The sequence below is a fragment of the Nyctereutes procyonoides genome, unplaced genomic scaffold, assembly GCF_905146905.1.
Source record: "Nyctereutes procyonoides isolate TBG_1078 unplaced genomic scaffold, NYPRO_anot_genome, whole genome shotgun sequence".
NCBI classification, from domain to species: domain Eukaryota; kingdom Metazoa; phylum Chordata; class Mammalia; order Carnivora; family Canidae; genus Nyctereutes; species Nyctereutes procyonoides.
Window position 1 is genome coordinate 8,188,567 of NW_026575082.1, and position 16,804 is coordinate 8,205,370.

Sequence of the window (16,804 nt, forward strand, 5' to 3'; positions counted from 1 at the left end):
TTTATCAAATACTTTTTATGGGTCAACCACAATAATCATATGATTTCTCCCTCTTTCTATTAACATAGCAAAAGATATTGATTGATTTCAGGAAATGTTTGCATTTCTGGTACATACCAATATTGATCACAGTGTATTATCTTTTCATGTAATACTTTGGTATTCCTCTTCTATTTTTTAAAATGATTTTGTACTTATATGCATAAAAGATATTTGTCTATAATTTTCTTTTCTTATATTGGCTTTCCCTGGTTTTAGTATCTGGGTTATAGTGGCCTCATAAAATGAGTTGTAGAGTAATTCCTCCTCTGAAAAAGTGTGCATACGATTGGTATTGTTTCTTTAACTGCTTGATAGAGTTCAGCATTGCAATTATGTGAGACTAGGGTTTGTGTATGGGAAGTTGTATAATAATAATTTTAATTTCCTTTTTTCTTCTTTCTTTCTTTCTTTCTTTCTTTCTTTCTTTCTTTCTTTCTTCTTTCTTTCTTTCTTTCTTTCTTCTTCTTTCTCTTTCTTTTAGAGAGGAAATGGGAAGGGGTAGAGGGAGAGGGAGAGAGAGAATCTTAAGTAGGCTCCACACCCAGCACGGAGCCTGATACAGTGCTTGATCTCATGATCTCACAACCCTGAGATCATGACCTGAGACAAAATCAAGGGTTGGACACTGAGCCACCCAGGCACTCCAATAATTTTAATTTCTTTAATGGGCATGGGCTCTTTAGATTTTCTATTTTTCCTTGAGTCAGTTTGGGTAATTTAAATCTCAATTAAGTGGTATACAATTATTTTTTTAAATTAGATTATTTTTAACCCAACATGAGAAAGGCTATATTTTAATAAAAAAACAACTTGTTAAAAATTTATTATCAATTTATTATCAAATTATTAATGCTTTACTTTTATATTGTTTTATTTTGTATGGTTCCTAAAATTTCCTTTATATTTTTAAAAATATCTTTATCCAGTGAAGTTCAAAGATTTTAATTATGTATCAGATTTTATTTCTGAATCCTATAATCAGAGATAATATTAAAAAAATTTCCTTATGGCAGATGGAAATTAAAAACATATCCCACACTTTCCCCTCCAAGTTTAACATCTATTATAACCTGAACATTGGGAAAAGATACCGTTACTACTGGAATTTTAAATTGTGCTCAAAGAAAAATATAGAGCTTTACAAAATATATTAGAAAAATGAAAAGCTGAAAATTAATGATCAAACATCCATTTCAAGAGATTTGAAAAAGAACCTGCAATTAAACCCCAAACTGTGAAGCAATTCAAATGGAATAAGAGCAGAAATTAATATAATTTAAAACATAATGAAAAAAAGTCTACCAAATAGGTAAATCTCTGACTATGCTGATTAAGAAAAAAAGGCCACACATAACCCCTATGAAGTAAAAAGGGGCTATCATTATAATGTAAACAGGTATTAAGAAGATAACACAAGGATGCTGTGATTCAATTTATGTCAGTAATTCTGAAACTTTGCAAGAAATGACTAAATCCTAAAAGCACTGCTAGATTTTTTGAAGCAAATTATAATTGAGTTTATTAACCGAAGCTTTCACATTTTAATGCACATTAGGGTCACTGAGGTTGTTAAAATATAGACATCTGGTCCCGAATCCTAGATATGTTTCCTTTGTGGGTATGGGTGGGGGCCCAGAATTTTCTTGCTTAGCAACAATCCTATGAGATACTATCATGATCATTTTCAAGAGTAGGAAACTGAGATTTAGAGAATTTCTGTCACTTGATCATGACTCTAGAGCTTAGAATTGGAAGAACTTGATGATACACTGAATTTGGCAACTTCTGTTGATCAGGTCCCATGTTGGACTTTTATGCTCTATGTTACTTTGCTTTACTGTGGTTTAAAAAAATAGTTCATCAAAACTTGGCTATTTCAAAGGGTAAAATCCCATTATTATATATTGAATTCATTTAAGGTTTCTTTTCTTTTTTGTGTGTATGTTTATATTTGTTTCTGTTGAAGGAAGGCTCATTTAACCTAATCTGTGATCAAGTTCAATTTTTGGAGCTTCCTCTCCTTTTCATGTAGGCTGAATTGATATGGTCACAAGAGTCAACAGAGGAAACGGGAGTCCTCTTATCTGGCTTGTATGTCTCCACATCCCTGTGAAGTTACAGCACTCTGCTTTCCGTGATATGGCAACTTCCACTTCCAGATAGTGTCTGAATCCAGTGTGGGCCCCCAGAAAGTAGGCACCCCCTTCTAGGTCCCATTGGATTTTGAGACAGTTGAGGTTCTCTGACTTCTTACAGCTCTCTCTGGGCATTCCTGATGTCTCCCCACTATTCTTCCCATGTTTGTCATCAAATCCAATTTGGAAATATCAAATTCTAGTATTTGTTCTTGAAGAAATCCCCAGTTTATATGAGAAGATATAAATGTGTGTCTGTCTGCTTGAATTACCATTTTGGAAAAGGGAAAGGCAAGGTATTTACTTCTTAGTCTCCATAAAACTTATTTTCAGTGTCTTTTTTCTTCTTGCCTGAGGCTGGGAGATACCAGTAATTCTGGATTCAACATTTTCCCCTCAAAAGCTTTTTCTTTCCCATAAGTAGGAATGCTTTTGAAATTTACATCTTTGCTCTCATTGTGTTTGTACAGGGAATCTTTCCAGGGCAAAGGAAACAGGATAAGGTCCTTTGTTTGGTATTTCAAGATATGCATCCAGTATGCATCTCACTTTGCAATGCCATGGTTACAGTCTGACAAATGGATCAATTCAATTTGGCCATGTGGTAAGATAAGCACTATAAAGCATCTTTGGTTTCCCTGATGCATTTATTGCAAAAAGAGTCAGAAATCTATATGGTATTGATCTTGATTCCATCATAGTGCATGTTGAAGACCACCCAATGAAGAAAGTGGTAATTTGAACCGTTTTGTTAATCATATACAATGTCAATCTCCATCTGATAGTGAAAATTAAAGCAATGCAACACAAGACTAGGCAAATAGTGTGTCCCATTCAAGATTTTTTTTTTAATTTTTTTTATTTATTTATGATAGTCACAGAGAGAGAGAGAGAGAGAGAGGCAGAGACACAGGCAGAGGGAGAAGCAGGCTCCATGCACCGGGAGCCCGATGTGGGATTCGGTCCCGGGTCTCCGGGAAAGCGCCCTGGGCCAAAGGCAGGCGCCAAACCGCTACGCCACCCAGGGATCCCCCCATTCAAGATTTTGTGTTGCATTCATGAATATCATCTTATTCCTGATGGGGTAGCTGTTCCCATAACCTTCACCTTTCAGTATTCCCTATAGATAATCACCTTCATTGGCCATAGTGGCATTTTCAATTGTGTTTCATGGAAGGTAAGTTACACAGGGTGTGAATAAGTGTTATGTGCAGAAAGAGACACATAGAAAACTGAGTTTGGAAAATGTTACATTATACAAAATTAAACCAGGTCTTTACTATAGAGCATCACAATAACTTTACTCTGTTAAGACATGTTGTGACCATGATACAGAATTGGTATTAGTTTCCTAGATCTGCTGTAACAAAGTACCAGAAACTAGGTGGCTTAAAACAACATAAACTTGGGGTGTCAGAGTGGCTCAGTTGGTTGGTTAAGCATCTGCCTTCAGCTCAGGTCATGATCCCATGGTCCTGGGATTGAGCCTCATGCTGGGCTCCCTGCTCAGTGGAGAGTCTGCTTCTCCCTGTCCTTCTGGCCCACCCCCTGCTTGTGCTCAGGCTCTCATTCTCATAAATAAATAAATAAATAAATAAATAAATAAATAAATAAATAATAAATCTTTTTAAAAAGCCCCATAAATTTAAGATCACATAGTTCTAGAGGCTAAAAATCTGAAATTAAGGTGTTGGCTGGGCCATGACCTCTCTGAATGCTCTAGGAGGAGAATCCATCTAGCTTCTTCTAGCTCCAGGTGTTTTCTGGCAATCTTTGACCTTCCTTGGCTTCTGGATGTGTTACTGCAGTCACATGACCATCTTCTTATCACGTGTCTTTATATCCTCTTCCCACTGTGCACGTCTGTCTGTGTGTTCAAATTTCCCCTTTTCATAAGGATATACTGTAGGTCATATTGGATTAGGGTCCATTCTAATGACTTCATTTAAACTCGGCTATCTTTGTAAAGACCCTATTCCCAATAAGGTCATATTCTGAAGCATTGAGGGCTAGGACTTCAAAATATCTTATTTTGGGGAAGGGACCATTGAGCCCACAACATTGGTATATAATAGTAATTCACTCCACGATAAACTCATTTCCAAGAGCATGTAGTAGTAGGAGTGGTGGTAGTAGTAGAATTTCCTGGAACTAACTTTGGGAAATACTAGAGTATGTGTATGGCATTTTAGAAATTCAAACACAGGCATAAGTAGGTTCTTTTCCCCATGCAAAACTTGGTTTTGCTCAGGGTTATTCTATGGACAAAGAAATACACTTGGAAAACTTTTCATTACTGGTTATAAAGAATGTGTATTAGAGTATGTGTATATGAGTATGATTTACCCTAGGTCATTTCTGAAAAATTGGGGAAAAGAACCTTAAAGTAGGGAGACACTTATTGTTACTGTTGTTCTTGTTTTGTCATTAGTTGGTCATTTTCCACATGAGTAAGGTCCTGCAAATACTGGCTTTAACGATTGATGGGCATTAAGGATTCCAGACTTGCCTGATTGAAAAGGCTTGTTTGGAGGAATAAAAAATAATTTTAAAAAAGAAGAAAGTAGTCTGTTCTGTTTAGAATTGATCATACCTATACCACAGCATTTTCCTTTTGTTTTTATTTTAGCATGCGCTTATTATACTTCAGATGGTAGATTACATAATTTTTTCCTCAATTCTTCATTTCCTCTTCATAGTAGAAAATAAGTTCTAATTCATGTCACGGCCTCACCGGTGGAGAGTCCCGCTGGTCTCCTGACTTTGGGTTTGGCCATAGGGTTTGCTTTGGCCAATGGAGTATCTGTGGGCATGACACATGCAGAGGCTTATTTTGTGTTGCAAGTTTGGGCTTGCTTGCTTGGACTACTGCTTTTTGTTTTGAGAACATGCCTTGGGTAGCCATTAGTGTAAGGAGGATAAAAGACATCACGGAAAAGACATGGATACCAACCACATGCAGCTTGGGGCTGAATCTCAGCAGCCCCCAGCCTGAGTCAGCAGAATCCTGGCCAACCCGTCTGTGCATGAATAATAAAGATACACTTCCAGGTCTGTGCTATTGAGATTTTGTGTGTCAAGTAGCGCAGCATAGCATTATGTTAAGACACAATGATCTATGCACCTTGTTTACAAGGTTTATCTCCCTCACTACTCCATGAGCTTCTTAAAAGTAATGACCATGTTTTATAGAATTCTACATTTCTTCAGCTTAGTTCTTGCATATCATAACCTCAAAATGTTTGATGGGTGAATACTGAATCAGTGAATGACATACAAGAGTGTCTGAGTGGAATGTAAAAAGCATGGTTACTATGGCAACCCAGGTAAACAATTTAGAGAAAAACACTGGAATACTGTGGAGCATTGGTTCTGGAGGAAGGTATACACATTCTTAGGCTAACAGTAAAAATCTGTACCAGTTCTAGTCCTTTCATAAACAGGGACACCAGTTCCTAGATAAAATCAAACCTTCAGATCTGACTCTGCATTAACCGTATGGCAAAGTGTGAGGTTACTATTCCATTTTGTTCCAAATGGTGATCTCTTGCATCAACAGCAAACTGGACTACCCTCGGAGTCCACTTCTAACAGCAACTGCAGGTATTCCCTACAGGTGAGTTCCTTCTTGGTTATGATGCTTACTTCTGCTATTACTGATTGACATGTGATATTTGTTTTCTAAAATTGCTATTATGTAGAGTGAATCCTTTATAAAGGACCATTATTGTAACACTGTACATTCTAACGTCAGTGTAGGCTATCTTAAATATTACAGAAAGATGTGAAGATTCTAGAAGTTGTAAGAATTTAAAGTTAAGAGGCATCTGGGTGGCTCAGTCAGTTAAGTACCTGTTTTTGGCTCAGGTCATGTTCTTGGGATCCTGGGATCAAGCCTCCTGTCAGGCTCCCTGCTTAGTGGGGAGTCTGCTTCTTTCCTGTCCCTCCCCTCATGCTCAAGCTCTCTCTCTATCTCTCTCTCAAATAGATAAATAAAATCTTTTAAAAAAAGAATTTAAAGTTCAATTTGACCTAATATGCACTTTATTGTGGCAGTGTTATTTAAAGTCTAAGAATAAGTTTGTGTGTGTGTGTGTGCACTTGTGTGTGTTTACTTTCCCCTAAACCATGTGGGTTCTGGGTCAATACGAAAGCAGCTGACAGCTCTAGATAAAGATGATTATAGCGAAGAATTTAATCGATAACCACTTTTATCTCAGCAACACACATTACACCTTTAAAAATTATTTGCACAAATGTTTATTTCTTAGCTAGTCTCAGAGTAAATAAGACCAAGTGGCGTGAAGAGCCAGAAAAATATTAGAGGAGAAGAAGCAATTCTGAATGTCAAAAAAAAAAAAATGCTGTGGTCAAGTGTGAGTAGTGAGTCCTTCCTTGATGATAGGATACCACAAGATTACCACAAGCCACAATGATGTAATTTCTGACATCAGTTCTGCTGGCAAACCTATCTTATCTCTTAAGAGAAATTTCAGATTAAATCCAAGAACATCATGGATAAAATAGTAACATAATGTTTCTGATGAAGAATATATTATATAATTTAATATTAAAATGCCTTAAGGAAAAAAACTGAATCTGTAATGACAAATCTTTCAAATCTGTACATATTAATGACTTCAAACATGTATTTGGAAGTGAAGGATTCTGTTTAGGAAGTGTTATGCCTGAAGAATCTGGAATAGTGATCGAAAGACAAGAAAAGACACCTTTAAAGGACAATATTATTTTGAAAGACTTTAATTAGCTAGCCACAACAATAAATACTTTCCCACCCCATAGTAAAATGAACAGGAGTACTGTCTTTAGGAATAGATGAGTCCCTAAAGCAATCATAGGGCCCCCAGAGCTCAGACTGAAGTTGGCCGAAGAGCATTCTTCGTCTTCACCATGAGAAATACTGATATTTATTTCAGGAGGGATCCTAAAATGGAATTATCATATTTATAGGGGAAGTTCGTTGATTAGCAAGTGAGAAAATCAAGGTATGCAAGTAACAAATTGTGTCCATCTGTGTGTGTTTCTCTCTCAGGCAGCAAGGATGTAGATATATACGTAAATACTGAAATTTTTGAGCTAACAATAGTAAAACCTATAATCTTAATATTCTGACAAGATTTATGCTTTTCATGTTCTCCTATACTATGAGTGACTATTTTTAAAAGTTTCAGCAAGCCCAGTGGGCCAAGAAGAAAGAAAAGGTGTTATTACCTGGACTCGAGGCATTTTATTTTATTTTATTTATTTATTTATTTATTTATTTATTTATTTATTTATTTATTTATTTATTTGACTCGAGGCATTTTAAAGGAAGTGTACACAGACCTGAAGAGCCTGGAGCGATGGCCATGCCTATGGCATTGGGACCCGAAGATAAATACTCCCATGTGAAAGGTGATTTCTAGGGAAAGGAGATCCTTCCATCTACAAAGTTTCCTTTTAATGCTGAACACTAAACATGTTCAGTGTCTAAAAGTCTTAGCGATCATTAGTGTATCTGTGTGCTTAAGTTTGCTGATCTCCTTATAGGATACCATGTACTTTTAGGGGGTCGCTTAAGAGAACCAAACACTACCTTCTCCAACTAAATCACTGTTCATAACTTTCTAAAATTTATTTTTAAAAAGCACATATATCCCTTTGTATGAAGTTAGGACTATTAAACAAAATAAAGCTAAGAAAGCCATTTATGGCATTGAATGTTATTATAATTTCAGATCTCTTGTATACACAGGAATTATTTTGAATTTGTTCATTTTCACTTGTACTTAAAAATACTTATGCCTTTTTTTTAACTGAATTAAGCATGAGGGTTAGTCTTTATTTTGCATCACCTCCTAAACCATCATGAGTTAATTTTCACTCAGCAGAAAACTAAAATCAGAAGAGAGTTAGTCACTTTTCTGAGCTAAGTAAGGGGTGTAGCACGCATTCAGACCATCCAGAAAAGTTGCCTTGGCAGGCCATGTCTGCTCCTGCTATATATCTCAGCAAATTATTCTGACATTATTATGAAATTAAAAATACACTCATAATAAACCAGAGAAGTACACTATCTATTGGTCCTGTTGGAAACCATATACAACCCCAAATCTTTAAAAGCATATAGTTCACACTAAATGAGTCACACAATGATGTTCCCACCCACAGGCCTGATTTATTCCCTTTCTTCCTATTTCCTTGATGTGGTACTTGACGAATGTTTATCGGTAAGAGTTTCTTTCCTTCTTAAACGGTGGATGAGCAGCATGCTTTGAGCAGCACGATTGTGGATGTCCTGCATGTGGCACAGCTCTTAGGAAACAGATCAGAGAGCTGAAATAAATTCCAGAGAGTATGGGCAAGTATGGAATATGAAATGGAAGCTGGAAGACGAGCTAGAGAAATGCCTCTGTGACTTTCTGAAAACTGCCAGCATAACGAAAGTGCCGTGCTCACATGTGTTTGTAGCCAATTAACAGGGAAAACTTGTTTTTTTTTTTCCAGGTAGCAACAAGCAAAAAAATAATGCTTTTTTTAAATGGTTTAATGGGCCACAAAGACTGTGATAAGTTATTAGCACATTATTAGTCATAACAAGATCATGATCCCCAAGTGCTATCCTGGTGCACTTTTACAAACTGTGTTGTCTGATTTATAAGCCACAGATAATTCCAGAATCTCTTTTTAATAATTAGTGTCAAGCTTCACTGATGTCTCTCAACCTTTTCAAAAACACTAGCCATCAAAAATTTGCAACATTGAAAAGTTTCTATTTTCACACGATTAGGTCATCTAGTGATGTTTATAATTATTTTTAAAAATGAAGAAAAAGGAGCTCATCACATCGCTCTGATTTCATGATTTAGAGATGCTAGTCAAGACCATGCAGATTTTCAGAAATGCCTCTTATGCTAGAGAACAGTATATAGTAAGTCAACAATGTATATCACATAAGCCTCAATTTTATTATACCCTGATATTTCATCGTTGCATACTTATAGTATGCTATGGACTGAACTGTGCCTTCCTAAAATTCATTTGAAGCTCTAACCTCTAAGGTGACAGTATTTAAGAGATGGAATCTCTGGGAGTAATTAAGTTTAGATGAGGTTATGAGGGTGGACCCCCCAATAATGGGATTAGTGCCCTTACAAGAAGAGACATAAGAAAGCTTTCTTTCTCTCTCTCTCTCTCTCTTTCAGCCATGTGGGGACACAGTGAGAAGATGGCTGTCTGCAAGTCAAAAGGAGGATCCTCACTGGAAACCGACCCTTAATCTTGGGTTTCTAGCCTCCAGAATTGTAAGAAAGTAATTCCTGTTGTTGAAGCCACGCAGTCTAGGGTACTTTGTTCCAGCAGCCTGAGCTAAGACCTAATATTAGCCAAAGTCCCTAAAAATCTATTTACAAGTAACAGGACAGACCAATTTGTGGATTAAGATTCTAATTCTATGGGATCCCTGGGTGGCGCAGCGGTTTAGCGCCTGCCTTTGGCCCAGGGCACATCCTGGATACCCAGGATCGAATCCCACGTCGGGTCCCAGTGCATGGAGCTTGCTTCTCCCTCTGCCTGTGTCTCTGCCTCTCTCTCTCTCTCTCTCTGTGTGTGTGTGTAACTATCATAAATAAATAAAAATTTAAAAAAAAAGATTCTAATTCTACAGCAACTCTCAAAGAAGAAAATGTAGAAATCTACATTCAAAACTTAATATATATTGAGTTACCTTATTTAGTAATTTATTTAGATATACTGCAATGTCACAGTGCCAGAAGTCAGGACACCTGCATTGTACCTTTGTATTTTCTCCCAGTTGCGATGCAACCTGGGGAAAGCTTCTTCACAGTTACTGATCAGTTTACTTTCTTTTCAAAATGATTGGTCTGAAACATTCCTACGGCCCTTTCTGGTCTCAAAGTTCTACAACTCTTAGTGCACTTTATGTAACAGAAGGCAACTTCCACTCACCATTTTGTTCTCGCTGTACTCCTGCGGCCAGAAGATCAGGCTCACCAAGGCTGATGTCGTTCAGCCGGGTCCCCAGACACTCCATGCAGAGGTGCTTGCACCACTCCTCAGCCTCCAGCTCTGGAAACGAACACACACCATCCAAGTTAGGCAGTGCTGTGCAGATATGCCAGAGGAAGATCACTTCCTGAACCTTCTTTCAAGGTAGGTGGTAAGAGTTAAAAAAAAATCTTAACCTTAAGAGAACAACAACAACAAATAACAAACCTATATTCAAGAAATGAAAAAAATCCCCACAATTATTTCCCATGGGCTGACATTATAAAATTATATTTTAAAGTGATTTCAAGTTACACCAATGTACTTTATCTTATTTATAAATAATAGTCTGAGAATGTTGTTTCCCATCCAGTATATTTTGGATTGATTTAATTTTTAGAGGGCAAGTACTTAGAAAAATTATTATTTTATATATTAGTTATATTATAATATTTAGATATTAAAATATTAAATACTAATTATATCATATCATACTAAAATATAGGTTTTTAAATTTTAGATATTGTCTTTAGAAAATTTATTATTTTTAGAAAAATTAATTAAATAGAAAATAAAAATATATAAACAAATACTTGAAAAATGTCAGACTAAAATAAATGAGTGAAACCTTTCCTAATGTGACTTAGATTTGTGTGGGTTGAAAACCTGATCCTTCATTCTTACCTGCAACGTATCAAAGATTGGCACAAGAACGTGATAGCTTTTCTTCTGTAAACATCAAAAATGGTTCATCCTTACTTTGAAAAAAAATTCGGAGAGGATATTCAAAGTAACTTTCTCTTTTAGAAAACTCTAATTATCTAAGATTTTGGTTATCTTCCAACTTCTTTTATATTCGCAAGTTTATTCTTTGCTTGAAACTTCAGAACATCTTACACCTACACAGAATCTTGTAGTATCTAACACTTTCTGAAATGTAAGTGAATTTGATTCTTATGTTAGCCCATGTGGGTGAGGTGGATAAGCAGTGTCACCCTTGGGTCCCCTATCACTGGTCAGCACCAGGAAAGAACTGCAGCCCAGCTCTTGTAGATATTACAAATACGAAGAATCTGAAAAAGGGTTTGGGCCAGGCCCTAAAACTGTTGCACAGAAATTGGATGAGAACTTTCCACTGACACCTGCCCAGAGAAATTTCTGACTTTTCCATGTGGCATAAATCTGTACTAGAACAGTTTAATATAGATTTCCTTCAAATCTCTTGTTGCGCTCCGTGGATGACATTCCAACCTTTGCCTTGGCATTTTAAGCTCCCCATAAAAAAGTTATCTGTGACAGGTTTTCTTGACTCTAGGGATTTGAATACCAACTGCTCTGCTCAATGGTCAACACCATCAAACCTGGGTAATGGTTCTTCCTGTGCTTAGTCACATTGCCTTTGCTTCAAAAATAGGTTTGATCAATGAGATGTCAAGCCAAATTTGTCATTTATTTTTAGTTTTGTCAAGACCATAAAATACTGTTAGAAAATGAAGAAAAAGAGCATGTGGTCCTCCACAGGGTACTATTCTAATGAAAATAATAGTTCCCATGCTCTAGGCATGAAAGGTGTTTCTTTACATAAGGTACAGTTTGCACGTATCAGGGGCCATCCTCTCAGTAGTTCTAGATGCATCATCGACCTAGGTTAGGGAGGAAGTAGATTCTCATGTGAGCCTGGCCTTTTGCTCAGGTGGAATCAGAGCCTGGGTCTGGCTGCTGAGGCCTTTCTCGGAAATCTAGACAATAATCCTTTTCAATCACAAGGCCAATCATATACAAAAGAGGCATGGGCTGAGGCTCACAGCTTTCCATGAGGAATCCTTTCTAGTGAGGAAAGGCCAGCCTTCCTGAAAAGAATTTTACAGGAGCAGCAGCATGTATTGAAAATCATTTTCATCAGATAGAGGAGTTTTGATTTATAAGACTTATAAAAATTTTGAAAGCTTTTCTAACAACAAATCAAAATCTTTTAAAAAAGATTTTATTTATTTATTCACGAGAGACACAGAGACACAGGCAGAGGGAGAAGCAGGCTCAATGCAGGGAGCCCAATGCGGGACTTGATCCCAGATCCCGGGGTCACAACTTGAGTCAAAGGCAGACACTCAACAACTGAGCCACCCAGACGTCCCCAAATCAAAATCTTAAGCCAATTTCCATGCCACATCTTTAGAAATCCTTGACATTTCTGTTAAGGCAGACAATAGGACTATATTTTTCCTCTTTATATTTTCATATCTTGACTATTTTTCAGGACTCCACAATTCATCAGTAAAATCACATGCAATGAACGTCTCATCTGCATGTCTCTACCTGATAGTATTTCTGGTACTCCATAGATGGAGCTGAGAATACCTAGGATGCTCTTTGGGATAAAAATAAAAATGTTAAATATGACAAACACTTTTGTGCCAGCGTTCTCTCTAAATGTTAAATCAGTGCGTGCCCAGTGGTTAAAGCAATATGTCACTCATTTCTATTAATTCTTTTGTCCTGGGATTCAGTAAGACAAAGAAAACAACCCTACGGTAAAAGGGCTTCTATGAAGCTGGAGCTCATCCTCTGGGGCAAGACTCAATGGGGGCATTTCTGTAAGAACCAGGGAGGTCTCCCAGCAGAGATGACAGGGGTTCCTGAGCTTGCACAGGCAGCTAAAGATGTCTTTTGGATCAAATCCTAAGAATCGCAGTATTTCAGCATTTTAATAGTGCAGTAGTACAGAGGACTAGAAACAGAGGAAGCAATAAACATAGGATACATATAGTCACATTAAAGACAACTGTAAACAATTTCAGAAACAGAAAAATAGGGGGGAGGGAGGGAGAGACAGAAGAACGGAGGGACAGAGGGAGGGAGATGTTCTTCTAATTCAGGAATCAGCAAAAGTTCATTTCTTTCTAACAAAAATGTACTGCAGACTCACTGTGAGGTACTGTTGTGTGCTAGAAGGTTATATGAAAACCAGTTTCTGTTGTCTGTAGGTTAGTTTAGTGGGGCTGGGGGGGGGGTGAGTTTAGGATGTGGTACCCTGCAGGGCTGCTGGCTTGACCCATCGGAACTGGGAGGTGTGGCAAAGGCTGAGCAACGTGGAAGAAATGTGATCAGGGCCGGGAAAGAAGGGAGGGCATGTGTGCATGTGAGTGTGTGGGCCAGTGTGTGTGTGTGTGTGTGTGTGTGTGTGTGTGTGTATGCGTGCAGCAGTATATGTGTGAATGTGTGTTAGCTAGCGTGAGGGTATTTGTGAGTGTGTATCTGAATGTGTGTGTGCCCGTGAGTCTGCGACAGTGTGCACGAGTGTGTGCGTTTCAGTGTGTGCGTGCGTTTGTGACAGTGTGTGAGTGTGAATGTGTGTCAATGTATGAGTGAGGGTTTGTGCCTGCCCGTGAGAATGCATGAGGGTGTGTGTCAGTGTGTGTGTGTGTGGGGGGTCTGTGTGGGTGTGTGTGAATGTGTCTGTGTGGGGATGGTGGCCAGGGGCCAAGATGGAAAGGCGTCTCTGGGGATCTTGTGAGCAGCTAGGGACAGCCCTGAGTTCATGCAGGCAGCATCGTGCCCCTTCTCTTCAGGTTCTGCAGTTCAGGGGTGCCCCCAGGTCCACGGGCTCAGTTACCCAGACATGGCTGGGAGCAGATGATCGTCCTCTGTCTGCCCCAGGAGCCTACCACCACGTCACAATGTGCACATCACTCACCTCCCTTCCTCTCACCACGGGCATTTCATCTCCTCACATCCTCACAAGGCGCGGTGGGTACAGCCCAAGCTCGAGACAGACCACATCCACATAACTTTCATTATGGAACATTATCATTGTTCTAGTTTATTATTGGTTATTGCTGTTGATCTCTTATTGTGCTAATCTGTGAGTAAAACTTTATCAGGAGTGTGTGTGTGTAGGAGAAAATACAGTCTAACAAGGCTGGGTTCTACCCCTGGTTTCAGGCATCCACTGGTGTCTTGGAATGTCCCCTGCCACATGGAAAAGGGGGGCTGTTGTACCATTTAGTTCAATAAGATCAGCCCCAAGCCTTTATCTCAAGAGTATTAAGCTCTGTAGTCTGCATACCTGATCTAACAGTTTTGCTGTAGATAAGCTGAATTTACTTAAGTATTATACAATGCTTTGTTTTTTTTTTTAGACCTTTTTTTGATAGTCACCTTTCAAATAATTAGACCCATGCTTTTTATTTGTTCTTTCTTTGGAAAATTCTATGTATTGAGGTCCTTTAATTTTTTATGGCGTGTTAATTTATTTTGTTCCATCATTATTTAGTGTTTTCACTGAATTACCTTCCATCTTTTACTTTATTTTATTTTTGCAGAGCAGAGGAGATTAAAGACAAATGCAATCATCTAGCCCACTGCATTTTAAAATGTTTATTTTCCCACAGACTTGGTGCCTTTCGTCTTTCATTTTATCTTTCAAATTTCTACCTACATATATGCGTAAATAATTAAATTTCTTGAGGGGTGCCTGCATGGCTCAGTGGGTGTAACATCGGACTCTTGATTTTGGTTCAGGGCCTGATCTTGGGATCCTGAGATCTAGCTCCCTGTAGGTTTCTGCACTCAGTGAGGAGTCTGCTTGTCTCTCTCTCTCTCCCCCATCTGCATGCTCACTCTTTCTCTCTCTTTCAAGTAAATTAAAAAATAATAATTAAATTTCTTTAAGGAGGAATACAGGCATAAAAATGTTCTATGATGCTTCCTACATTTTCTCTTTGTGATGGATGTGCTTTTTCATTAAGATGTCTTTTTCGGGTAGCTTGCAGCTATGCTCAAATTTTTAATTCAGGTAAGTAGGTTTTTCCCTAGAAATGACACAGAAATAATGTTTCCATTATGTATGAAATTTGTTGAATGAAGAAATTTGGTAACTCCCAAAAGAAAAATATGGAAGATGTTTGGCGATAACCAGTCAAATGGAGAAAGGAGATTGAGCTAAATGAGTGAATTTTGAGACGAATGGGTTTATTGATTGTAGGGAAAAAGATCAGGGAAAGTGAAAAATAGAAATTCAGTGAAGGTGAATGGCTTCTCCCTGAGTGTCTTTCCCTCCCTCCTTTGCAGAATTCTGGGGAGAGAAGAGCTGTATCCCTTTGAATCAGAGGAGGTCTTTCCGTAGCAGATCTTTAATTAATGCCTGCTGAATAAATGATTAAATTCGAGCTTTATTACTTTCACTAAATTTAGGCCTTAGGATAATGACATCAAAGTTAAATGATCCAAAATAGACTATATTTGAAAAAAGCGAAAAAAATTTCATCACATGTACAGAAAATAGGCTATCCACCCAAAGCATAAAGTACTAGCTAAAATAAAACTTTAAAATAGCACCAAATCACTTTCATGTCAATTTATTGAAAGATGCAGGGCTAGTTTTGTGTGGAAATAATGATTATTGCACTTAGTCCTCACGAGGTCTAGCTTTTGTTAATAATCTTGGGATAATGTAGGTAAAATAATCCTCATGTCTTCACCAAAACCAGTAATCCTTAAGTATTATATCCAATTCTTATCTCCTGTGCAGATTTGCTATGATTTGGTGATAATATTGTTTTCATATTTGTTAAAGTCTTTTTAAACACACGCTTCGCTGGGAAATGAAGAAAAATGTCTCCTTCTGCAGAATCCTGCTTTAAGAACACAAAAATCTCTTGTATCATTATGGGAAATTTATAGAGCTGTTAAAATATATGATGTTTTGATGATGACTTTCATTCTTGAAAATTAGTACCTGCTTGTTACTTAACTGGCCTTGTTGATATTTTATGAACTTTCTTTTTCTCTTATTTTTTTCTGTATTAGAAGACAAGAAACCAGTTAAAACCTAAGGACGTGTTTCAGCAAATAGGTTTCTGTTTTGAGGTCACAGGAAGGAGCTTGATTCATTGAAGTCAGATCAGTAGAACTGATCAGTTTCAACACTGAAGAACTTTTAGTTTTCTTTTCTGAGTAGCAAGCGCATTTATTCCTTTGAAGTGCCCTGTTTTGCCCCTTCCATATTTGCTCACACCCAATAATCCTTTGGTTGAGCTCCTCAGACCCATTTTTAGATTGCACACCTTTCCTTTATATTTCCACAGCGCTCCGCATATACTTCTCACATACCCTCTACGTTTCATGAGTTATCGTTCTGCCTTCTTATCAACATATTTAAGATATTGGAGTGTGACATACATTGATTCTGTCGCTCATAGATCCCAGCACGGCACCCCAATACGGAAACTAATCAATAAATGTGGAATAAGTAAACAGATGGGATTTGCAGTTAATTGCCAGAAATTTAAGACAAGTTCTAGAACCAAATGCAGATAATTTGGGCAGTAGTCACTTGGTGGTTGTTTTGAAGTCTCTATTCATGACCATTTAAGTGAATATTTTAAGTTTGTTATTCACAGCTGGCTTATCTAGACAAAACACATCTTTGATTAGGCAGGGAAGGGAGAAATAGCAAATATGGTTCTCTACTGAACTTCAGTAATTCTGAAGTATCTCCCACTCAAAATGTTTCTGATTTTCTTAAGCTGTATGTTTCACTTACCTTATTAGTCGTATTTATGGCAGGATGACAGTCTTATGTAAATCCCTCTGATTCTATATGTGATAAACACTTGATC

At 37.6% G+C, this 16,804-nt stretch overlaps 1 protein-coding gene across 1 annotated transcript in view; it reads right to left on the reverse strand.

The window, feature by feature from the left end:
• The window catches only part of LOC129514655 (docking protein 6), a 363,401-nt gene that overhangs the window by 147,357 nt on the left and 199,240 nt on the right, over positions 1-16,804 (reverse strand). The window contains exon 4 of the mRNA XM_055333417.1: positions 10,146-10,265. Coding sequence (XP_055189392.1) covers positions 10,146-10,265 — 120 coding nt within the window. The remainder of the gene's footprint in view (positions 1-10,145; positions 10,266-16,804) is intronic.